This window comes from Lissotriton helveticus, chromosome 3_1 (genome assembly GCF_964261635.1).
Source record: "Lissotriton helveticus chromosome 3_1, aLisHel1.1, whole genome shotgun sequence".
Classification (NCBI taxonomy): domain Eukaryota; kingdom Metazoa; phylum Chordata; class Amphibia; order Caudata; family Salamandridae; genus Lissotriton; species Lissotriton helveticus.
The window spans coordinates 226,014,423-226,041,442 of NC_136061.1; the positions used below are offsets into that span (position 1 = coordinate 226,014,423).

Sequence of the window (27,020 nt, forward strand, 5' to 3'; positions counted from 1 at the left end):
ACTTTAAAAATGCGATACCTATTGCATTGCAAATGCTTGTTCTCTTAGATAAGGGATCAAGAAAAGGTTTGCTGTACTAAGATCACCTTCTTCTCACTTTTTAGGAACATGCAAAGTTGTAAAAGAAAAACACTAGTCCATTTTCCAATTTTTTGTGGTTTCAACCTACTTGCAGTTTGTAGTGGAAAGAGGTGGGAACCCCAGGGATGAACCCAGATATTGGTACATTTCTGAAAACCAGCAAAGAGTCATTTGTTTAGATCGCTAATATTATTTACTAAAAAATTTAAAAACATTATCACAATGAGGTGTTTGTTATTACAGAAAAATTAGAGCAAAGTTTATTATTCATACTGTCTACATTTTCATTTATTTTTACTTTTTATGCAATTTCCTTTTTCTTCCCTTTTTTCTTTCTTAAAGGTTATCCTTCATTAGGTATTAGTGTACGTTTTATTTGTTTATTCAATTGTTCAACTATCTAAATGCCCATCTGTATCATATTTCTTCATAAGCATATTGATTTAAATATCAATATTGTATGCCTATTACTATTTTATATCTAATAAGATCTATTTATTCCTGTAATTCCTTGTTTATCGATTTTATTCTCATGATGTATTATCATTATAAAATTCAATAAAATATTTCAACACAAAAAAAATTAAACATTAGCAAACAAAAAAATGAAAATACATACGAAAAACCGCAATTGGTGGCGTTTTCGTTTGTAATTTATTTCCCTCGATTGCCTATTTATAAAAGTAGCACAGCAATACGTCAGTCAGAACCTTCACTGGAATACATGGTTTGTTTGTTGGCTGTCCAAAAATACTCAATACCCAGAGCCCACATCAGAGCTGCAGCTTATAATGATTTTCCATTCTGTAACAATCATGCAGCAATTCATATGGTACAATCTAATCAATGTAAAATGGACAAGATGGAAACCTATGCATTTAAATGTGCACAAGATACGAAGTTTAGGAATAGTGATTTTTATACACCTCTGAATTTGGGGTTACCCAGATTATAATATTATTCAGAGGGCATTTAACAAAATGTGTTCTTTCGTGCACACTGGCTAACATTTGGAACACAAAACAGAGAGAAATACAATTGGTAACAACAAATGTTCTACTATTGTATGATTCCCACACTACTCCTAATAAAATATATACCCCACTTGTATGGCTCGACATACACCAAAGACGAAAAAGGCCCAAAACATAACATGGAGACATTACATTTTTGGCATGAAAAACAACACTTTTTCGCTATTTGGGTAGCTGTGGAATTTGGGCTTCTGACTTGGCTGCCACCCAGGGAAACCCGCCAAGCCCAAAGATTTCAAAAACCCAAAGGAGTACAGGGTAGTTTGACTTCTGTGGATCCTGCTACTTTTTCTTACCCACATTGCGCTGTAAACTTCAAACTTTGGCTAAGAATCCATAAAATTCCTATAATCTAGCATTCACACATTTCTCCCAATAAAAAAAGAAAAACAGTACCCCACATGGGTAACTGGGCCTAGCACTATAAGTGCTGTTTTTCCTTCATTTTACTTTTGTTCTAACATCCGCATGCTGGCATTATAGCGCACAAAAATGTAAAAATCTAAATTGAGACACAAGAGAAGCACTTCTCCCGCATCTAGACTTTTGATTTTAGAAAAGGAAATGTTGCACCAGCATCATTTTCTTTTCTTTTGTGGCAGTCAACACATTCGAGGCAGCTGCACTGTAAAAGGGAGTGTGGCTGTCGAGAATGAGTCAAAGGCCGCACTAAAGTGATTCATTTGAGCAATTTGTTACTTTAATTACTCTTCTGTTTGGGTTTTTTCTCAAGTAGTTGTTCTCAATATGGTGCAAGGGTATTACGCAGGTCCATAGGCCTACAGTAGCTGATGTCCAGTTTGTTTTCGTTTTTTTTTTTAGATCTCACCAACAGACTTTTAGCGGTCTGTTGTCAAAAGACCTCTTGTGGACCATGGCAAAGTAGGCAAAGAGCCATCCTACTCCATACAGCAAGTTGACTTTCTGGTCACCCTCATTTACTTGCTTCTTATTCATTGGCTTTCATTCCTCTGCTTATGGTTGTCCCTCATATAGGGCATAGTTTTTTTGTCCTTCCTTTAACTGGAAGGCTCGTATCCTTCCACGGCTCACATTAAGGGATAACTTTTTTCATGTCAAAGCTTCACTATTTTTTGTACTTTCCCTCGTACTGCATCCTCCCTCAAAATACTACCCTCCGCATGCTTTGTGTTGCTCCCTCCTCACCCTACCCCAAATTCATCCATTGCTTCCCCCTCCTTGACCTAGGTTGTTTTTTTTGTTGTATCTCACCGCCCACCTGCCTCAACCACCTACTCTGCTCCCTGCTTGTCTCCCTATTGCTTCCCACCAACTCTGCTTTGACTTTTACCCAAAGAACTAGTTGTTCCTGCCGTCCCTCCTGTGACGCAACATTCTTTAAAAAAATATATTCGATTTTTTGGGAGGGTCCAATAGCTGCCATTTGCAGTCAGGTCATTCCTGTATTTAATTGCGCATTTGCACCCTTTAAATCACAAATAATTTTTTTGCTACAGCTTCCAGACTGGTGTGTCTTTGAACAATGAATTAAAAAAAATTACACCCGTAAAATGCCAAATGTACATGTATGCACAGTAATGCATACACACACACACTATTGGGTCCCCGTAGCGCCATGATGGGTAATTGTAATTGCCCTTTCATCATGAAGCATACAAGTTATTGCACTTTTTTTCTAGGTGTTAGCCAAGTCCTTTTGTTTTTAATTAAAATGTATACAATACATAGATACTTATTTATTTATTTATTTGATTTATATAGCGCTCTATAACCCAGAGGTCTCTAAGCGCTTTGACAGGGTCCGCTAGGCGATTCGAAAGGATACAACTGGTTACAAATTAAAGACAGCCCCACGCTTGCTGGAAGAGCACCGTTTTAAATTCCTTTCGAAAAGACATTAGCTTAGTGTCTTTCCGCAGTTCCAATGGCAATTTATTCCACAGAGCTGGGAGAGTATGTGGGAAAGCACTACCTCCCACAGTAGCCAGTCTGCAACGTGGCTGGACAAGGAGGAAAGCTTCTGCAGATCTAAGCAACCTTCCCGGTCTGTAGGGAAGCAGACGTGATTTCATGTAGTTAGGTGCCCTGCCATAAAGAGCTTTATGGACAATACATAGCCCCTTAAACATTAGCCTCTGCTTAACTGGCAACCAGTGTAGTTCACGCAAGAGGGGGGATGCATGAAAGTTCCTCGGCTTTTTAAAAATGAGTCTCGCGGCATTGTTCATAACAATCTGCATTCTGTTTAGGAGTCTTTGTGGTAGTCCTATGTACAACGAGTTGCCATAGTCCAACCTGGCTAGAATCATAGCAGAGACCGCACTCCTCAGGGTAGAAAAGGACAGCAACGAGGAAACTTTCCTAAGTTGTCGGAGGAGGCCAACGCAGGTGCCCACCACAGCTGTGACTTGTTTTTTCATGGACAGTTTACCGTCCACATGGATGCCCAGGCTCTTAACCACTGCCGCCGGTTCCGGGGGCATACCCAGCTCCCTGGGCCAAAATTGATCACTCCATGGGTTGCCAGCGATGGTGATTGGCAACACCTCGGTTTTATCCGGATTGATCTTTAGGGAGTTCCCGGACATCCAGTTAGCTGTGCTTCTCAGAATATCTCGCAATCTCGCAGAGGCATCCTGACTATCATCCAATTGGATGATAAGTTGGGTGTCATCCGCGTAGTTGTACACCTGGCAGTCCATTTGATTGAGCATTCGAATCAGAGGCTGTAGATATATATTGAACATAAGGGGTGACAGAGCAGACCCTTGCGGTACTCCGCAGGTGATCGATGTTGCAGTGGAAAGCAGGTCACCTAGTTGCACTCTCTGCATCCTCCCTTGAAGAAAAGATGTGAACCATGCATGTGCTGTGCCCTGAATGCCGAAATCCCTCATCCGCGACAGTAGTTGTTCATGACACACGGTATCAAATGCCGCGGAGAGGTCCAGCAGCACCAGGGCACCCGGAGTTTTCTTGTCTGCTCTGTTCCTAAGCTCATCTACAATCGACAGCATAACAAGCTCCGTGCTATGGTTCGCACGAAAACCTGCCTGATTCGGCTCTAACAACATATTGGTTTCCAGGTGTTCCGACAAAGTGGTGAGAACATGTTGCTCCAGTACTTTCGCCAAAAACGGCAACTGGGAGATTGGTCTGAAGTTTTTCAGACATTTCACATCCGCCCCCGTTTTTTTTTAACAGGGGGATCAGCTGAGCTTCCTTAAAGGAGGCAGGCACTTGTCCTGCCTGTAGAGATAGATTTAGGAGGCTCAGCACATCTTCCTCGATGCCAGGGAATGCAAGTTTAAGCACTTCAGGTGAGCACGGATCCGACCTGGAGCCCGACTTGACCCGCCCCATAAGGGAAGACAACCTCTCCTTTGTAATCAAGGGTATGGTAGATAATGGAGTTATCACTGACGTTCTAACTGGCATAACCTGTGGCGGGCAGTCTATCTTAGGGGTCGCCGTGATTTCAGTGACAAGATCGATAATTTACACTTATTTAAACTTACATGGACTTTCAGTCAGAGCTCTTCTGCCAAACAATATCAATCACATTTTGCTGCCAGTTGTGGCTTGCTTTATTCTTAAGCTCTAAGAACTGTTGTGACAGGCCTTTGAAATTTCAGAATCCTAGCACATAAAAGGCAAGGCCTCATGCCCATTAGCTCAACGGCAACACCTAGTGACAAAACCCCTGATGCTTTGGAGAACTCTCTGGTATTCAACGGCGAGCAACTACATAAGTTCACCCTGCCCACACAGCCATTGTTAGTGCAGACGGCTTCAATTGTGGTTTTAAACTCCTTCCTGATCTCTCCCTTTCCAGTTTGTCAATGTGAATGGACTCCTATATATTATGTCTTATGTCTAATGTTAGATCGTGGCCTAAAAATGAAGAAATGGCTGATCTCATGGTTTTTCCCTAGCTTGACTTCCTATTTGAAAAAAAACTTGGCTTTGAGACTCCTGCGGTCCTGACCCAACTCAAAGTCGCATTGAGCTACAAAATGGTTGCTTATTGTAGGTAAGTGCGCCTTTTGACATGGTCAACCAAACTTTTTGCCTGGTATTCAATGCAATTTTGACTGGGAGTGTTAAGGGTTCCTGTTAACCAGGTTCCCAGTGCCAGATCTATTTCCCTAAAACTGTGCAATTGTACCCCAATTAGCAGTACGTTTAGCCCAGTATTAGTAGCACACACAAACGGAAAGGAGGGTCCAAGGGAAAGATTTAAAGACCTGCAAGGAAGATGTCCCCTATTCATATACACCAATAACACAACAATTCCTCGGGTCTGTGCTAGCACGCAGAATGCTGACAGTACCAAGGTCTCACTAAGTCTCCACAGGGGAGTAATCCCTTTAAGGACGAACACCCTCAACCACTATAGGTGGCATGCTTCATCATATGGGTTTCTCCACCCAATGGGAAAGCCTAGTCCCACTGGGGGATACAACCTCCTCACTGTGAGGAGGAAGCTCATTTTTGTTTAATCACAGACCCGAGGAATTGTTGTGTTATTAGTACCTTTAGCCTCCCTTTTAAGTCCCTAGTACATGCTATCTCTGGTACCTAGGGCATGGGGTATTAATGAGGGTCCCTAAGTGCTGCAGCATGAACTGTGCTACCCTAAGGGACTGCTTACCAAGCACAGGCAGACTGCCGTTGAAGGCTGCTTGTCTTGGTGCAGACAAAAGTGGAAACCCGACATGGCACACATCCCTGTATTCCATGCCCACATACCCTGAATTCAGCCTGGACAAGGCACCCCTACAGCAGCCATAAGGCAGGGTGAACCATACTGCATGAGAAGATATGCCCCTGGGCTGGTTAGTTAAATTGCTGCCAGTACAAGTGACCAGGGAAGCCATTTTAAGGACATGGGCTGGATACTTGTGAAAAAGAACTCCACAGCTACATACATGCACCTGCCACAACAGATGAGTTTCTGACCCCCAGGAGTGAGGGTCTTTGCTCTCAGGAGGTCAGGAACAAAGCCTGTGCATCAAAGATCCCACTGCCTTTGGTATGCAAACCTGGCTTCCCTCACAGGAGAGGTTGCCGACCCCTGATGTCCCGGGCCTATTTTGGTCCTGGACAGGTGGTAAAAGTAGTAGTCAGAGAAGGCATGTTCACCTTCAGGCTTGTTCCACCCCTAAGGTGGGCTACCTGAAGTGAATACGAAAATCAGATTTCTGCCATGTTTGTGATGGCACACTTAGGAACTCTGGAACAGGGTTAAGCCCACTTCCAAGAGGAAGTGGTCATATAGGGAACATAGTGACGCCAGGGATTAGTAGCCCATTGGCTACAACCCTACACTCCCCTAACGCCCCTAAATTCAGTATTTAAGGGGCCCGTGGCACCAGGGAATAAGATCCAGCTGATCTAAAAGAAGGAGGATGCTGAAGAGTCGCAAAAAAACAAGAATAGAAGACCAACACCAGCAACTGACTTGGTGACAACCCTTCTGGCCTGTATGCTGTCCTTAACAACTGTGCCAAAGATAACTCGTCCAGCAGCTGCCAGTTCCTCCAAAAGACTAGGACAACTTCAAGCCTTCACCCAGGAACTTCTATGGAGTAGCAGAGCTACATCCCTGCATCCTGCAGGCACCCCAGGATAGCTGCGAGGACTCTGGACTGCCAAGAACCGGCCACCGGAAAGCACCAATGAAACTTGTGCTGCCTAGCCCGAGCTGAAGTGGGCCAGCGTGGTCCCAAGACCCTCCAGACTCAAAACCCACCTTGGGTTTCCCAGCTCAGGACTTTCCACCGCCGCCTGAAGTCTATTTGTGATGGCCCACCTCTACCGCAAGTGTCTCTGGTGACAAAAATCCAACAACTCCAAACTCCTCTGTACCTGGCCGCCCCAGCACATGGAGAAGAGCACCAAAAGGTGTCCCCGAGCATCGTGAGACCACTTGTTGGTTTATCCTGACTGGTTCCCCAGTCCAAGCCTGCAGCCCCTTTTCGACCAGACTGATCTCCATTGACTAACATTGGGTACCTGACGCTGTATTGCACCAATGTATACGACCGCACCTGAGCTGAAGTGGGCCAGCGTGGTCCCCAGACCCTCCAGACTCGAAACCCACCTTGGGTTTCCCAGCTCAGGACTTCCCACCGCCGCCTGAAGTTTCTTTGTGAAGGCCCACCTCTACCGCAAGTGTCTCTGGTGACAAAAATCCAACAACTCCAAACTCCTGTGTACCTGGCCGCCCCAGCCCAAGGAGAAGAGGACCAAATGGTGTCCCTGAGCATTGTGAGACCACTTGTTGGTTCAGCCTGACTGGTTCCCCAGTCCAAGCCTGCAGCCCCTTTTCGACCAGACTGATCTCTATTGACTAACATTGGGTAGCTGACGCTGTATTGCACCAATGTATACGACCGCACCTGTGTCGCACGAGGTGACCTGTTAGTGCTGCATTGGACCTTGCCCCATAATCACCTTAGGTCCAGGAGATTGGTCCCGTAAGTCACTGTGAAGTAACTGTATGCAGTATATGTATTTTCCCTCATAGGATAACATTACCGCTTAAGAAATTGCACTAAGTCTTGATTTTTCAAACATACAAATATTTTTTATAAAGAAACTTACTTTACTGATTGTAATGATTGTGGTGCCTAAATATATATAAAGATATATGTTATTTTTATAATATGGTGTGGATCTCCTTATTGAATTGTGTGTACCATTTATCGACTGTGTGTGTATTCACTCCTCTCCAATAAGCCTATGGCTGCTCGCCCACACTACCCCCTAAAAGAGCACCTTAGGATTGCTAGAGCAAGCCCCTGTCCACTCATAAGCGAATACCTGGACACTGCATAGTATACCTCTTTTTGGTATACTATATAAAGAGCCAGCTATCTACACTGAGAGCAATTTTAAATCTGGGGCAGGAATAACAACTGTCCTTTGTCCTCCATCCTAAACTCTGGCAATCCAACAAACTTCTATTGATTCCGTTAACCTTAATTTACACCACTAATTAAAGGTCTTTTCTTGATCCCTTTCCTGTGTACATTTTAGTTAAGACTTCAGATGTCTTATGCCTTGCATTAAGTTCTCTTTGGCATGTTTCACTTAACTCTGCTACAATTCCCTCTGAATGGAAAGAAGCTAGTCTTAATTCTCTTGAAAAAAACTCTTGCCGATCAAACAATTCTTAAAAACGAATCACCGCATGTTGCTACTTTCTTTTTCATCCAAGAATCTGGAAATAGAAGTTAGGCAATAGATTGTTCTTTCATCGAATCCAGCAATCTTCTTGACTCCACTCAGTCACGTTTAGGCACGAACCATAGGACAGAAACAGAATTTTCAAGTGACTTTAGTTAGGTATTCCATCAGGGCACTTCTTGGCAACATTAGACACTGAATCCCAAGACACACTTATCAGTCATCTTGATATTGTAGTGCCACATACCAATGCTTCAGTCTAACAGATCACATGTTCCATAACTTCCCCGCCCATCCATAGTCTTCCAAACCCTTTGTCTGCTAATTAACACCATATGAAGATGACACACAAATCATTGTGTTCTTTAACGATGATTGAGACACTGCCTAAATTAATTTTCACTACGATTAAATAGCAGCCACGTCCTGGATTAGAAACTCCTCCCTAAAATGTAATTGTGACAAGAACAAGGATTAGATCATGGGTGGACAATTTACAGGCTTGCCATTGGTCTGGCAGCTAAGTAAACTTGGCCTCCACCTGCTCCAGTCAGTTCAGCCAAAAACCTTGGTCTCACTTTCGATATTGTGCTGTCTTTTATGGATCAAACCAGTAGAGTATCTTCCCACTGAGGACTCTTTTAGACAACACGTTATGCGTTTCTTTAAGTGCGGATTCCTTTAAAAAAACATTTACAAAGGAATCATTGTTCCCCAGGTCAACAGTAATTTTCTTTGGTTCCTCCAGTTACAGGGGTGCCCCCACGTTTTGTATTGAGTAAAAAGAGCAGCATAACTTGAATCACAATTTGTCAGTAGTAGACTGCACATTTCTTCAAGGACTAGCAAAAGCAAGTGCCACATATTTTCAAGAACAACAATTTGCAGGGTGGTTTGCAGCATTAATACATTTAAGTGGCTCATTTACTACAGCTGTAGTAAGTGTGAAAAATATAACTGTTTTACTTACGACTTGATGATGTTCCCAAGCGTATGGTCTTCCTTGTTTAGAGTAAATAAACAGGCATTTGGTACTTTCGTATCCTTTGTAATTGTAATCCTACGCAGAAAGAGAAAAAGACACCACAGATTTTTTTGAAACAGTGCGCTGATAACCCTATTAAATGCCACAGTGTTTTCACACTGTGTTAGCCGCCTCTCAAAACTCCTGCATTGACCTTTAGCAAACAAGTCTGGGAAACATCTCTTGACTATCTGATATTTACATAATGGAACCTACCCTGTATGAGTGCTGGGAAAAGGTAAACGCTGCAGTGAAATGTAGCTTGCAAAATAGTCTACAAGCCTCTAAAACTGATCGGTAACGATAACTACCCTCACACCCTTGCCAGAGAGTCTGTTATAGCAGTTGGGAAATATACTTTAGATTGCCAGTCGACTGCTGTTAAATTATACATTTGTCAAATGTTACATATAAATCTCAAACTACAAGCATCATTAAATTAGTAAACCGGAATATGAATTTACACCAATGACAATAGGGGAATCACAAAGGTATTCAAACAACGCAACTGTATCATTTATGTTCTATTGCTAGTAGACAATTGCTTTGATCCTGAGGAATTGTGCAGTGGTATAACAAAATGATTTTCAACATATTCTTTTAGGATGCATATTCGGTAATGCCTGTGAAAAATGTTGGAGTCTAGCGCCTAGATACTCTAAAATATTATTATAGTTGCTGCGGGATGTATAAAATCTTGTAAAAGGCTGGATGTGGCATGCGGGCTGTAGCTTGGAGACCCCTGGTTTAAATTACGGAAAAGTTCTGCAAAGTCTAGATCGGAGTTACTATGTTTTCTTCCCCGTGGGATTAGACTTTGGGTGTGAAATTCCCTTGGGCGTTTCCCTCTGAATCTCTTAATCCAATAGAATGTTTATGCTTCCACATTACCTGGATGTGCAAGAGACAATTTTAGTTAATCAAGAACATACTAAACCCTTCAGAAAATCAGATCAAATAACATTTAGGGGGTGCGGGTCAATGGTACAGATTAAAATATTACTTTAAGCAGATAGACAAGAGAGACTAATTCAGCAGCATACTCTTAGGCTAAAATCCCTTTATAAGACAAAATTATTGGAACGGCAATGAGTGAAGATGTGGTTTCTGGGGCTGAAGTTCTGGGTGTTACACCGAAATAAATCTGCAGGAGCCACTTGGGCTGTGCAGCATACTTTTGTAAACCACTGTGGAAATCACTGGAATAACTCAAATGACCCCCTTATTAACCCCTTCCACGCTCATGACGAGCTCAGCTCGTCATGAGGTACGCCTGTCGTACGCTCATGACGAGCTCAGCTCGTCATGTAACGCGGTAATTCCGGATCTTTAGCGCACAGCGGGAAAACACTTAGCGTGGATGAGGTTAACATCTTCAAGGCTTTCCTTTCAGACCTCAACCTTATCCAATCCTGAAAAGGCCCAAATGTAGTGCTAGAGGCACTCTTATGGTCTGACACCCTGTGATGACCTTTGACTATCATCATTTTAATTGTCTTTGGTGTATTATTTGAACCTAGCCGGAATGTACCACGTCCTGCATATGCCTTGTTTCTCTTCTCGTAGTTTTGAAGTGGGAGCTGTCACATTAGAACAGCTTGCCAAGAATAGAACGTGTGGGATGTTCTTACGCCCTATACAATTTTTTAACTACTTTTCCCCTTAATGGGCATAGACATGCAGGAACTCGAGGATAGTAAAAGACGCCAACAAGGATCACAGCAAGGCTTGTAGATGTGTTGAATAAGCAATAGACTAAAGGATACAGCTAAGTGAGTGTCACTACTGCAGGACCACCCATTAGTGTTGTATACCTATCTTCAGCATCCATGCACTTCTGAGCCGATAGTGCAGAAGCCGGCTAAACACCTCCCAATCGCATGGATGGTTCGCTCTGGACTACAGTTACCACAGACAGAGGCATGGAGCGCAATGCTGCATGGTACCCCCCTATTGCCGAGATGACCTACCACTTAATCTTGACACTGGACTTAACGACTCTGTGACCCCCATCTCAGTTATGGGCCCATTTACTCTAACTCCCTGGGCCCCCACAATGTATTGCTCTACCACTACCGATCTGCCAGAACTGTACTGCTTCTCAGCCCCCTTTTACTACCGCCCCCCCCCCCGCATTCCCTCTATTGGGGACTTGTTTCTTCTGTGTTTGTCTATGCAACTGTAACTATTGTGACCTTGTTTTTCCCTGACCGCCGAGACCTGAGCAACATGGCTTATGCCCGGTGGAGCTGCCAGACAGCTATAGAGGAGATCTGCCCTGGCTCACCACCTTGGCTGTCACCTACCCAGCCGGACATTGGACACTGTTCGCCCCGTCTCCCCGCCATGTCTCCTTCCTCCCCCTCCCTTCGACGAATTACTGTAACATTGTTGTTTCGCCTATGTTTTACTATGCTCTGGTAACGGATGTAATTTGTAACTTGTAATGCTATCATTCCTCATTTTGTCTGATGCCCGATAGAGCTACCTGGTTTAGCTATAGGGGAGATGGGCCGTGGATTCCCTTCTTGGTCGTCACCTACCCAGTCGGTCTTTAGACTGACTTCCTTTCGTCTCTACGGTTGTCTCTTCCCTTATCCTCACTCTCTCTCCTCCCCTACCCCCCACTACTTTCTCTCTCCTTTCTCTCCTCCCCTAATGTATTGCTGACTGTTTGATTTAATGTTTACTTGTTGTTCTTTTTCTGGTATATTGTTGAACCACATTGTTGTAATTCCTGTTGTCTCCTCCCGCATCCTCCCTCTATTTATGTCTCTCCTTCCCTCCTCTCTCAATGGATTGAGACCGAACTATTTTGTCTGATGCCCGATGGAGCTACCTGGTTTAGCTATAGGGGAGATGGGCCGTGGATTCCCTCCTTGGTCGTCACCTACCCAGTCATCTTTAGACAGACTTCCTTTCGTCTCTACGGTTGTCTCTTTCCTTATCCTCACTTTCCCTCCTCCCCCACGCCCCACTACTTTCTCTCTCCTGTCTCTCCTCCCCAAATTGTATTGCTGATTGTTTGATTTAATGTTTACTTGTTGATCTTTTTCTGGTATATTGTTGAACCACATTGTTGCACTTCCTTTCGTCTCTCCTGTCGTCTCCTACCACATCCTCCCTCTATTTATGTCTCTCCCTCTCTCCCTCCCTCCTCTCTCAATGTTTTGAGACTGAACTATTTTGTCTGGTGCCTGATGGAGCTACTTGGTTTAGCTATAGGGGAGATGGGCCGGGGATTCCCTCCTTGGTCGTCACCTACCCAGGCAGACTTCTTTTCGTCTCTCCTTATTGTCTCTTCCCTAGCTCCTATCCTCTCTCCCCTGAATCTCTCCCCTTGCCTGCTACTCTGCCTACCCCCCTGTCCTTTGTGCCCTTTGACTTAGCACTCCTTCTCCCCTTGTTGGGGAAAGATCCAATATTTATACTCTGGAGTCTCAGCGAACCCGCTGAGTGAGTCCACTGCGCCAAGGGAGCCACTCACACTTGAGGTATGGTATGGCACCCCTAGCCAAAGCACTCCCTCTCCCCTTTTTGGGGAAGGATCCAGTATGTAGGCCTTGGAGTCTCAGAGACCCCTCTGAGAGAGTCCACTGCGTAAAGGGAGCCTCTCGCAATAGAGATAGGGAAGGGATACCACTTCCCTGGGATCACAGCTTACTGGACTTTGGACGTTGCCTTGACTCGTCTACCGGTTTGTGTCCCCGTCACCCTTCCCCTCCTCTCCCATGCTGTGTCTCTCACCCTCCCCTCCTCTTTCCCGCCTTCATTATCTGTCTACTTCCCCTGCTCCAACCCCCCTCCCCTGAATCTCTCTCCTTGCCTGCTTTTTCCCCTTACGTATTTGTGCTTATTGTTTATCTCGACCTTACAAGTAACTATGTTGCCATGCTCTGTGTAACCTTTGTAACGATGTAACCTGTAACTATGATCTGATGCTCATGTAAAGCGCTCTGATACCTCCGGGTCTAGCCAGCGCTATATAAAACTTTTAATTTTTTTTAAAAAAAGAATGCGAGAGAGGTGTGGAATCTACTTTTTCGTCTTGAAGGGCAGTGTTATTAGTAGTGGTGCACAAATGTGCACTGCGTTGTACACTGAGACATGAAGTATGTGATGCTACAGGCAGTGGTGCACAAATGTGCATTGTGTTGGACATTGGGAAGTGTTATTATGTTCTTACTATTGGCTTTGATATGGCCTCATGTCATCCTGAATTCTGACTCTCCCTTGCTTGAGTTTTTCTGCACGCACAGACAGGCTTGCAAGTTGTTTGGGTTAATCACATTCAAAGATAGTTTTGTGAGAGATTGTTTAACGTAACCTGGAAGCTTTCGTAAGCATCGTCAAGATAAAGACTGGAACATGTGACAATATAGAGGGAACGTGGGAACTCCTTCCTGCTGTGAATGCTTGCCTGGAAGCTGGGCAGTTCCAGTAAGTTTCCTTGGCGCAGAGGGGACGCTTCTTGAACCTTCTAGTGTGTGTTTTGAGATTATAAAGCTGAGGGTTGTTGACAGCCAGGGTGGGAGCAGACATACTGCCGTAAGATGAACGGAACCTGAGTCCTGGTAGAGAGTCCAAGCCCAGCTGTGAACAGGCCCCCCAGCTTGAGTTGGCAAGGATGCTGAGTGAACGATCAGGTGAGGTGATTTGTTTCTGACTAGTGCCATTGTGATGTGTGGTTCCTGTGGCTGTGGTCATTTGAGGCGTTTTCCTTGTGATGTGTGACTGAGTCAGAGTGCACATCCAAAGTAATCATTTGATGTATTTAGTGTATATATCTTTCTGCAGGACGTCCAATAATATTTGCTACTTGTTTATTCATTAGTATTATTCATGCATTTAACTGTTGCATTTACCAAGTGTGTTATTAAATATATATCTATGTTTATTTCAATGTTATTTATTTGACATCTGGGAAATCCTTTCTTTACAAGAGCATTGCATAAATAAAACCCCAAGCCTTATTCAAAAAAGAGAGTCTTTGAATTTTGTAAGGTTAAACCCTTTTCTAGGTGTTATGTGTTTTATGCATTCTGCTTTGTCGTGCTTGGGCCACTGTGTTGTGGGAGTTTTTGTGGAACTCTGTATTATCTGAAAGAAGGAGCAAGACACCAACTCATAACAGAGGTTCTACTCTTGATCTAATCATTGCTAAGGAGGATATAATACAGCTTGAATCCATAGCCTCATGTGACTGGTCAGATCACTACCTGGAATGGAAACTAAAGAAAATGGCCGCGGTAAGAGAGCCCTAGGGAGGAGCTCCGGGGGCTTGGGATCTCCAATTTTGGATTAAATCCCTGAACATCCCCTAATCCACGACCCTACACCAAGCGGAACCACTGCTGTATGTTGTATCAGCGAAACAACCTCAAATGAAGCAAGATACTTGAGTGAATCATTTACCTGGGCGGTGGTCAAGTCGGACTCCGAGGCTGACCGGAGGCTGACCCCTCTCCACGGACTCATCCGACGACCCCCAAGATGCGGACCATCAGCAACACCCACAACGGACATCCCGACGGATGTATGCGAGCCTGAGGACTCTGAGGAGGACGATCGACGGCGGCCGGTAGGCTCCGGTGCCCGTGTACATTGACTGTCCAGCGCGGAAGGCGGAGCTGGGAGACCTCGGAGACGGACAAAAAGGTAGGATCCTCCGCATCCCCAGCGCGGCACCACCAGTTGGGAGCCCCCCGAGACCACAACTCGCCGATTATAGGCATTTGGAAGAAATCGGGAAATGACTGCTTCGGGGATTAAAGAAATGCGGCTCGCCTGTCCTTAAAATGGCGGCCGCATAGGACCTTCGTAATCTTACACTCACTGTTCTCACGCTGGAGACACAGACAGGGAGAAAGGACTAGCAACCGGAGCCAGGGAAAGAAGACCTCCCTAACCTGACCGAATCAGACAGCGAAAAGAGACCAACCAATCTTACAATTGATTCGAAATAGGACTGGCACTGGGGAAGAGAAAAGATACTTCCCAGAACCCTCCCAACTCGGCTAAGGAAACTGACAAAGGACTAAGATACACAAGAGAAAGGAGAACTCCCAGAAGCCTCTCAACTGATAAGGAGAAGGGCAAATGCCATGGAGTGGAAAGAAAGAAGGGACTAAGAGAAACAAAAGGCACCATCCAACCTCAAGAAGAAATGTAGAAAGAAAGATAGGACCAAGGAAAGTAAAAAGGGAATAACAACTTCAAGAGAAAAGAGAGAAAACCCTCCCCCCTCGCAGGAATTAATCAGGGAAAATCTTGGCTGACTTCGTGTACTGGCCACTGATCTCAGGACAATTACCCATCTCAATCAGAGATATTCAATTAATTAATTAATTACCCTTAACTAACTACTACTATTTACTAATTAAATACTTGAATAAAGCAGCATAACTAATAAGGATTAACGAACAAAGGAACAAATTAAAACTGTATGTTGCAAGCCAACTGAACCTACGATAGCTCCCACGTATACAAAGGTGTATCACGATAAGCAAACTATTCCACGAAGGAGCTATTACCTCCACCTCGTAACAATAGGAAATAGCTACTACACTAAGTTACCCATTACACAACGTTCAACTGACCCCTGCATATCCCCAAGGTAAAGCGAAAATGGATGGTAGTCACCAAGGATCGACTGGGTCGTATGCAAAGAGCATAGAATACCCTGCAACGCTATCCAAAAATGCTGCCAAAAAATTCAAACACTATACCTTGAGAAAAAACCCGGACATACTGTTCTCTGACCCATATTTTGACAGTGTCAAAGGCATCATGATGAACGATCTTATTTTCTACACAGACAAAACAGCCAAATGGCGCAACTCCCTTTCAAATATGCTGTTCACTAAATCTATCAAAAACATACCATATGGTATAAAGATAACGACCACTTTAACGAAAAGAAGCAAGACAGAATTATGCATTACTATGTATAAAACGGGAATAGTGCTGATACAAGCAAGCAATGGAGAACTCGAGAAATTCGAGTTAACCTTTCAAAACTTGAAGGAATACATTGAAAGACCAAACCACCAAAATAACTTGAAACCACCAGACTGCACGTTTGAAAACAACGACTCCAATACTAGAGACATCACTCCAACCGACAACCTTAACAACCAATCTGCTTGCACTGAAGACGTAACCTACAACGAGATGGTAACTACAGAGAATGAGATAGAAAGGATAACAAGGGCCACTATTCCTGGAAACAAAGTGAAGAACCGGGCCCCAAGGAAAGTATCGCTGACGCCAATGCACAACTCCACGGCGCCTGAAGAAGAATGTACCCCAGCCCCAAGCGAGTCCCACATGGATGCCAACGAAACGAAAAAGACAAATGATTTCGACCTCCTCCAGCCTCCACCGAATGCCAGTCCTGAGTCCCAAAGTTCCCTATCCACAAAAAGAACCCTCACATCCCATAACATAAGTTCTAATGGCGACATCCCGAAAAGAGCCAGAAATCACATACAATCTACGGTTATTAAGAAAAGATGTGTGGCAGTGAGAACAGACCACTCACGGAGAAGAGCAAACGGCAATACTCATCCTATCAGACCTATCGCACATAAGAAAGCATCCCGAACACAGAAAGAAGTATATGTGCTCCAGAAGCTCGTAGGCAACCTGACACAAAACTCGATAAAAATCTCACAGACAATTGGGAAAATCTGGGAGATGGCATTAAGTACGCACACTAAGGTCTCACACATCCAGAATCTGGTACTCAGACCCAACAGACCTATCAGGACTAAGCCCCTGTCAAATGGAGAAGCTCTTGCCTTACTCGAATCGTATGAACAACCTACCTGCAATAGGGAGGAGAACATCAAAACAGTACCTATTGACTCTAACAGAATGTACAGAAAGAATGACAGGAAAGCAATTCACCAAAACTTACAACACATCCAGCTAACAGCTCCCAAATCCGAGAGCGAAAAACTCGTTAAAGCACAGAAACCCCTGAATTGCCTACTACTTAATTGTCGCTCGGCGACTAAACACGCATCAGACATAGCTGCCCTCATCATTAATAAGGAAATTGACCTGGCCATCCTCACCGAAACATGGCTCAATGAATCTTCTTCTCCTACCATGGACCTCTTAATACCCCCACAATACAACATCGTCAGATTAGACAGACCAAAGAATGTGGGAGGAGGCATAGCTTGCATTCACCGCTCAGAGATTGAGGTCTGCCAATTCCAATCTGACCCCCTAGAATCCTGCGAATACCTTGGTATTAAGGTGAGAACACCAAATAATCAAAACTGCAACTTGCACGCATTCTACCACCCACCAGGAGAGAACGCAAAGTTCACCGAGCATCTGATGGAGATCATAACAACCAACTCTAATTCGGAGGTCAATAACATATTCCTGGGCGACTTTAACCTCCACTGGGAGGACGGCAATGACAAACTGGTCAACTCGCTCAAAGACTTCCTCAGTGAGCTAAAACGTATACAATCTTGCAACCAACCCACACACTCACATGGAGCGACCTTAGACTGGATTATTTCAAGAAAGGATGAGGCATCAATCCTCGCTATAGACCCATGTGATTGGTCGGACCATCATACCATAACATTCGCGTTACCTACAATGAAAAAGGGCAAGACTGTGCAACCACGCAATCTCAAGAAACTGATCAGAGACACAAAAGAGGCGAATATCGAACTACTGGTCGATAGGTGTGAGACAGACCTGAAACCACCCAACAATAAGCAGAATGTTAATGAGATGACTGACCACTACCTAACGTCAATTGGCAATATCGTTAATGATACCATGCCCCAAAAACTGAAAAAAGTCGCAGAGAAACCAAAAAACCCTTGGTTCAATGAATCACTGAATGAGGATAGGCGCAAACTGAGAATGGCCGAAAGGAAATGGAGACAGCATCCCTCCTCCCCTGAACTGAAAGCCCTCAGAAAAACAAGGAAAGAATATAACAAAAAGATTATCAACTCCAAAAAAGAATTTATCAGATCTGAACTGGACAGTGCATTAAATAGACCACGTAAGCTCTTCGAGATTTTAAAACTACAGTCGAATAAACTGGCCAAAACGGTTCATGAGAAGACAAAAACATCCATAAGTTGCGAGGAATTCTCTGCACACTTCACGGAAAAATCCAAAGTGCTAGAAGCTGAACTCACAAATGCAGCAACGAACATTATGACCCTTCCTCCACCTAAAAATGAGGCCATTGTATCAGCAGAGGGTCCTCAAACAAAAAATAAGGCGAAATGGGACACATTTGAACTATACGACCAGGGAAAAATCGCCAAAACGCTGGCGGAACTTAAGCCAAACAACCACTACCAAGACCCTCTACCGGGAAAATGTGTAAGAGAAATCAGCCACACTCTAGTTCCGATATGGACCGATATAATAAATGCCTCACTAACACAAGGGACCCTCCCGGACTGCTTAAAAACAGGACAGATTATGCCTATCCTCAAAAAACCGACGGCTGACGCAACTGACCCGAACAACTACCGACCAGTGACCAACATCCCTCTACTGGCCAAACTCATTGAGAAATGCGTGCAGGGCCAGCTAAGTCAACACATCGCTAAATTTTCGCTACTTGACGATTGCCAATCAGGATTCAGAACTGGTCACAGCACTGAAACTGCGATCCTGCATATTGTTGACGACGCCCTACAAGCCCTAGACCGAAATCAAACATGCTTATTGATCCTCCTAGACCTGTCATCAGCTTTTGACACGGTAAAGCATGAATTGCTAATGACCAGACTACAAGACAGGATGGGTCTGTCAGGGAACGTGCTGAAATGGTTCAATTCTTTCCTACAGAACAGGACTCAACGATACCTGGTTAACCAAGTAATCTCCGCCCCGAGCCCCAATGCAATCGGAGTTCCACAAGGATCAACGCTCTCCCCAGATCTATTCAACTTATATGTTGAACCTCTCACGGAGATCCTTCAAGAATCACAGGTATCCTATCATATGTATGCAGACGACACGCAACTATACATAAAAATAGCCTCCCTTGAGGACATCGACCTAATGAACAGAACACTAAAGAGAGCTTTGCGATGGTTAACAAAAAACCATCTGAAACTAAATTCCCAGAAAACAGAATTCTTGCTAATTTCACCGACAAAGAGCCAATCTGAAGTTAAAGAATGGACCAAACTGGTGACGGCGCTAAATTGTACCCCGACCCTAGTTAATTCAGTCAAATCACTTGGAATTATATTAGACGAAAACCTCGACATGAAAGATCATATTAACGCAATGGCCAAGAGCGCCCGCTTCCATTTGAATTACTTAAGGAAAGTGAAACCCTTTATCTCAGAGTCGGATCTAAAACTAGCTATCCAATCACTAGTCATCTCGAGGATCGAATACGGCTGCACCACATTAGCGGGTCTCCCGAAAACAGCCACAGCACCACTAAAAGCCTGCCTCAACGCAGCGGCTAGACTCATTACGGGAACGAGAAAATTCGATCACATTTCCCCGCACCTGAAAGCACTAAACTGGCTACCTTACGAGGCCAGAATCCAAATGAAGATGGCCTGCATTACACACAAAGCGGTCCACCACAACACGCCTAGATACCTGGCTAAGAAACTTAAGCTTTCAGGGGGTAACAGAATAACTAGAAGCGCAAAAGAACTACTACTACGACCAGCCTTTTTCCACAAGAAAAAGACCTACAACCGAGCATTCTCCGGAGCGGCCCCCAGAATATGGAACTCCCTCCCTCCAAACATCAGGATGATTCAAAATACCATGTCATTCAAACGGGAACTGAAGAGCCATTTGATGAGTAAATACCCGACATAGAAAATCTAAGATGACTGAGACGGTCACCTACAAGAATGGAGGTCACTTCTCGTCATGAAACATGACTGTTGCCGTGTTCAAGCTGAGACTAGACACCTATATCTATATCTCACAGTTAAACATTATAACTGCTACCTCATTGTATTTATCTACCCATTTCATCCTTGCGATGCACTTGAATACCTTATAACCCTACCCCACCGAGCTAGATGTGATATTTCTGACCTGAGCTCAGCCTGCTCGTCATCTATTGCTAATCGGGCATTTAATAGGGGTATATATATTTAATTCACGTCCCTACAATACACTGCCTTCTACCTCATATCTATTTGTTACTTTTAATGTTAATATAATGTCTATATGTCATCTCTTTCTATGTTAAGCTACTACTGCTAATTGCACAGATAATAGGAACACTCATGTCTAATCACAGCGTTGAGTATAGTACCTGCTACCTCAGATCAATTTGCTATTATCAATGCTATTTGAATGTCGATATGTGTATTTCTTTCTTTCCTTGTGAAGCGCTCTGATACCCACGGGTCTTGTCCGCGCTATACAAAACTCTATAAATAAAATAAATAAATAAATACCTAATCTTCCTCATCCTGGAAAATGTGCGGATTAGACAGGGACATGTCCTTAAACCCAAACAATGGTCGAAAGACCTGAGAAATATTGATCTAATGGACCTAACCTACATTAGCAACAACCGCCTACCTCCTCCCACAAATATGACTGATGTGAATGACCTTACCATACACTACATCCATTCCATGAAAAACATACTTGACAAATTTGCCCCGAAGCAGCTAAAAAGAACTCATATCAAACACTCCAAGCCCTGCTTCAGTAGCAAACTTAATGAGGAAATACGTAATCTTAGGCTCGCCTGAAGAATTACTACGTGATCCCCAAGACACACTAGTCGACCTCCAATTCATAGCCACTACCGTACATTATCTCAGCGGTGGCTCCCAATTGGGACCAGTGGGCTCGCTGATTAAATTGGATTTGGAGCACCACTGAACCTCTTTTTATTTCTGCACACGTTACTCACCTCTACACCACAAGGCCTTATACTCGCACTGCACCCGCCGGCCAGGGATAAAAAGATCTCTGACAAAGAGCCCTCATAGGGGGCCAGTCAGGCACTGCAGCGCCGGCCTGGCGAGGAGCATGCCCAATGATGAAGCATGACACCCAGCTGGGTGTGTGAGGGCCCCACTTCCCAAATTTGGAGAGTCCCTGTCTCTACCATAGGATCAGGGTAGTAGACCGACCCAGCTTCTTCCCCCTCTCTCACTTTCTCTCTAAGGCACTGCATACCTTTTCTGCTTGCTCGATCCTCCCAGGGGCTCATATGGCGGACCTTTAAGCACCCTCTGTCCCTCTCTTTTTGATACAATTAGGCAATGCCAAAAACAGACCCATTAAACTATTTGAAATCGTCGAACAACAAGTTTGTTGGCAAGCTAACCTGCAATCGGATGATAATGAGTCACTGCCAAGTGGAGATGATTTCTCCGCTTATTTTATGGAAAAGACAAAAAGGATTAAATCAGAATTACAACTAGCCTCCCACTTCTACCTTCCCTGGACCAGCCCAGTTTCCTCCCAGTCACACACCTATTGCGAGCCCCTCACATTGCCCATTGTGCTAAAAATAATGCGAATTTCTGGAAGAAGACGATATACTTAAAGCAATCTCAATAAAACCCTCCAACCATTTCATCGATCTACTGCCTGCCGACCTCATTAAAGAGGTTAGTTCTTCTATACTACTGCTTTGATCCGACATCATAAATGCTTCCCTCTGACAAGGCATGAATCCTGATTGTATAAAGATAGGCTAGGTCTCACCAATCCCCCAAAAACCTAATGCAGATTTTTCTGACCTCAACAATTACGTCCAACCACTAAAATCCCGACTCTAGCAAATTTAGTTGGAAAATGTGTACACCTACAACTCAGCAACCACATTGAACAATATGAACTTCTTGACCAATGCCAATCAGGCTTCAGAACGGGTAATAGCACCTAATCGGCTATAAGTCACATTGTAGATGATCCCTTGAGATTGCTTGATCAGACTGTACCCTGCTTGCTTATACTCCTTGATCTCTCTTCTGTGTTTAACACGGTAAAACATGATGACCTAATTTACCTCTTTGGAAATAGGATGGGGCTATCTGGTCCTGTTTAAATTGGTTTGCCTTGTTTCTTCACAACCAGGCACAAATAATAAAAGTTAAACACTTTCTGGAATCACCCCGGTCTCAACTGGAGTACCTCAAGGTTCCACACTCTCCCCCACATTATTCAACATATACACGGATCCCCTGACTGAGATTCTGAAACAATCCAACATCCTTTACCACATGTATGCAGACGACACGCAATTGCACCTGAAAACGTCCTCACCCGTTAATATCAAAACTCTTAACTAAACTCTACTAAAAACCCAACAATTGTTAACAGACAATCACCTAAAGCTCAACACTCTAAAAACTGAATTCCTTTTGATCGCTGTAGTGATAGAGGCACTCTTGTGGTCTGACACCCAGTGATGACCTTTGACTACCATTATTTTAACTGGCTTTAGTGTGTTATTTTATCCTAGCCTGAATGTACGACGGTCCTGCATATGTCTGTTTCTCTTAAAAGTTTCTTTCTTATAATCTTGCTGTCTTTCAGTGGGAGCTGTCATGGAGTAGGATAGCCTTGCCAAGCACACAGGTGTGGAATGTACTTTTTGGTCTCTAAGTGCCGTGTTGTGGGCAGTGGTGCACATATGTGCTCTGTATTCTACATTGAGAGTTGAAGTATGTGAATCTAGAAGTAGTTGTGCACAATTGTGCACTGTGTTGTACATTGATGAGAATTATGAAGTCCTTACTATTGGCTTTGACATGGCCTCATGTCATCCTTGACATTCCTTGCTTCAACGTTTCTGCATGCACAGCAGTGCTTGCAAGTTGTTTGGATTGCTTTTTGTTTAATATATCCTGAAGGCTTTGTGAGCTTTGGCAAGATAAAGGCTGGAACATGCGAGATTTGGAGAAGGGTATGTGAGAACTCCTTCCTGCCATGGGAGTGCTTGCTTGGAACCTGGCCAGTTCTGGTAAGATTCCTCTGGCGCTGGGGAAGGTCTTTCCCGAACCTACTAGTGTGTTTTGAGATCATAAAGCTGAGGGTTGTTGACTCAGAAACCGGGAGTTTGGAAGCCGAGTGGGAACGTTCACTTCTACCTAGGAGCGTGGACCCTGGTTGCTGAGGCTCTCAATCATGGCTGTTTAACTTCTCCAGTCTGAAATGCAGTGTTTGCACCAGGTGAAGTATTGAGTTTTGGTTATTGCCATTGTGATGTTTGGCCAGTGGCTTTGATCATTTGATGTGTTTTCTTTGTGATGTGTGAGTGAGTCAAGGTGCACCTATATCATTTTATGTATATATACATAACTCTTTCTGGTCTCTGGACGTCCAGTATTTTTGCTTGAGTCTTATTTCATATTATTTGCTGCTTGTTTATTCATCAGTATTATTCATGCATTATATTTACCAAGTGTGATATTATTGCTTGCATATAAACATATATATCTCTTTGTGTATTTGAATTTTGTGCATTTGGCATCTGGGAAAGCCTTTCTGTTAGAGAGCACTGTGTAAAATAAAATCCCTAGTCTCCTTCTAAAAGAGAGAGTCCTTGCATTTTGTAAAATAAAACCCTTTTCTAAAGGTGCTGTGTTTATGTCTCCTGCTTCGCCTTGTGGGTTTGGGCTACCGTGTGGAAGATTCTGTATTATCTGATAGGCGCAAGCAAGACAATCGCCAACCCATAACCAATCTTCCTCCATAAAAAAATGGCTTATACAACTCCCAGCTCCCAACTGCACCCCACATGTTATCGACGCTACTAAACCACTTGGTATCGCATTGGACAAACATTTAAATAAGCAAGACCATATCAGTGCAACTACCAAGGAAGCCAACTATCAACTAAACTGATTAAAAAAATGAAACCATTCTTGGCTACCGGTTGACTTTCAATGTGCAAGCCAAGCTGTAGTAATCTACCGATTGGATTACGGAAGTGCTACTCTTGCACGTATAGCTAAAGCAAGGCTAGCGCCGCTAAGGGCTACACTGAACTCAGCAGCTAGGCTCATCACAGGATCTAGGAAGTTTTACCACATCACATCAGACTCAAAACAGCTCAAATGGCTTCCGTTTGATGCAGGGGGCCAACTGAAGATAGCCTGCATGACACATAAGCCTTTCCACCACAATACTCCTGGCTACCTGGCCAAAAAACTCAAACTATATGATACTAGCTACCGAAGAACAGCCAATTCTCTGGTTCTGAAACCTCAGAAATTAATAAAATAAAAAATAACCTACAACTGCTCTTTCTCTGGTCTAGCTCCAAGAATATGGAACGATCTTCCTCCAGAAATCAGGACTATCCCCTCAACGCGCTCCTTTAAAAAATTAAGCAAAAATGATTCTTGTGAATAGATTCCTTCAACAGCACATCTGAAGTCACCATGGCTTCTTGATTCTACAAGGTAGTTTGCTTAGGCTTGACCTGTATTGTTGTTTGCTTATTTCCTTTTTGCATTTTAGGTCAAGCCTAGCGGCAGTGCGCTACTCGCTCTGCGAGGCATGCTGTAGTAGAGTATGCTGTGAAAGCCTTGTCCTCTCTCCGCCCATATTTGTCATTGGCTTTGTGTCATTGTCCTTCGAAAATGCTGGCTTTTGATTGATTATGAGGCTTGATAGTCCCGCCTTCTCTCCATTTGTTAACGTCCATAAAGACTGGACCTTTTACTTGGCTTATTACACAGTGGGGACAATGGCGGCTGCAGCGCTATGCGCTCTAAATTGTATGCTTTTTACTTTCATGAGCGCAGTGCTCGCTTTAGGGACACCATGCTCACTTTATTTCTTTATATTTAACATGGATGTTGAGCACGGCATCCACTTCTGGGACACCGCGCTCGGTTGAATTTTTTTTTACTTTCATAATAAGCGTGGTGCTTACTTCAGGGACACCGCGCTCTGTTAGTTTTCAAGTTTACAAAAAAATAAACTGAGCATGGCGCCACTTCAAGGACACCGCGCTCGGTGTGAAAGTAAAAAAATAAAAAACAGAGCGCGGTGCCCTTGAAGCGGCACCGCACTTAACTTAACCATTTGCAATGCAATAAGTCTTGTATTTACGCAGTTTAAGCTATTGGAATTGGAAATGATAATGCCTTTTATTTATGTTTTAGAAAACAAAAATAATAGGCATTGTCATTCACAATGCCAATAGCTTAAAATGGCGTGAATGCAAGACCTATTGCATTGCAAATCCTTGTTTTTCTCTACATACAGGTTTGTATTGCCCTCTGTACAGCGCTCTAATACCCTCAAATGGGCCTTGTTCTCGCTATATAAAACGCTTCAAATAAATAATAAATAAATAAATGCACCAATGACAGCGGTAAACGTAATTAGCCTTCCTCCACATTGTTCTTGTCAACGTCATGATCAGTAAAAGTAATGACCAGCACAGCTGACTACAAGTTGAGCACCTCAATCATACAGTCCCAAAAAATATATATCGAAAAGTCTGTGCAAAGAAGGCCTCCGGGATCTGCTGTGCTTTGATCCTACTGGGTTCCCAGAGAAAAACTTCAAACAGCGAGGAGGCAGCACCAGTTATGCAGTCATAAGTCGAGGCATGAAGTTGTTTTGAAATTTCTTTTATTATTCTTCGTGATAGATAATGCAAAAGACAGCCAACGCGTTTCGTTCCTACCCAGGGAACTTCGTCAGGGCAGAAGGTAGTGATGAATTTAGTTGTAGATTTTTCAATAATTGAAGAAACAAGTAAGGAGTGCACCAATGCGGGTCAATAGTAGCAATAATAAATATATAAATTGGCCAGACTGCTTGTTCTCAGATGATGAGTATTCGCAAACCCCTTGGATAAGGGTAATTCACAAAGCGACAAGTTCAGTAATATGTGTTCCAATTAAATACTCGCCACCATAGAAGGATTCCACTGTGAAATTTATGTAGTGAAGTCCATGGTCATTTAAACCCGCAAATAGGGGACACCAAATCAATATGATAAGATATGTCTGTGATCAGGGGCGGATTGGCAATGCAGGCATTCGGGCATGGGCCGAAGGGCCGGTGTCTCCGTGCTCTCTGTGGGCTGTTTTTTTTCTCCCCTTTCCCAGCCGCACAGTAAAGCTGCATTCATTTCTCTATCTACGTGCTCTCTGTGGACTAGGAAAGGGGAGGGAAAAAAACGGCCCACAGAGGGCACGGAGACAGAGAGAGAGAAATGAATGCAACTTCACTGTGCGGCCGCAGCATTTATCCGCTGTGGCCTCTCCTTCACCCCGTGCCCTGCAAAGCAATCACGCTGAGGGTGGCTGGGGAGGGGGTGATTGTTTGAAAAAATCGGCCTCCCTGGGGGCCAGGTGTTGCGCAGGCATTCGAGCCATTTTCACCTCGGCCCCCCTGGGGCCCACGCAGCACATAAACAGTGTTAGTTTTAACACCTCGCCCACAGCCCTTCACATTCAGTGCATAGTGGGCGAGGAAGAATGGGTCTCGCTGTGGGGGCCAGGTGATCTTTGCAACTTGCACCATCTTCACCTCAGCCTCCCCCTGGCTACCATGGATGGCCCAGCAGCTGTGTTTTGTGCTCCCCTGCCAGGACATTGCCCTGAGGCCTGGAGGGCTGGGGAGGGCTGATTAATTTACTAATTGCAGGGGCCATACTGCTGTTCATGTGCTCCTGAGCTGAAGGTCTGGGGAGGGCTGAGTAGGTTAGTAATAGCAGGGGCTTCGCTGCT

General features: G+C 44.0%; 1 protein-coding gene across 1 annotated transcript in view; it reads right to left on the reverse strand.

The window, feature by feature from the left end:
- The window catches only part of LOC144822312 (DNA-directed RNA polymerase II subunit RPB11-a), a 37,441-nt gene that overhangs the window by 8,430 nt on the left and 1,991 nt on the right, over nucleotides 1-27,020 (reverse strand). Inside the window, exon 2 of the mRNA XM_078679666.1 lies at nucleotides 9,262-9,351. Coding sequence (XP_078535792.1) covers nucleotides 9,262-9,351 — 90 coding nt within the window. The remainder of the gene's footprint in view (nucleotides 1-9,261; nucleotides 9,352-27,020) is intronic.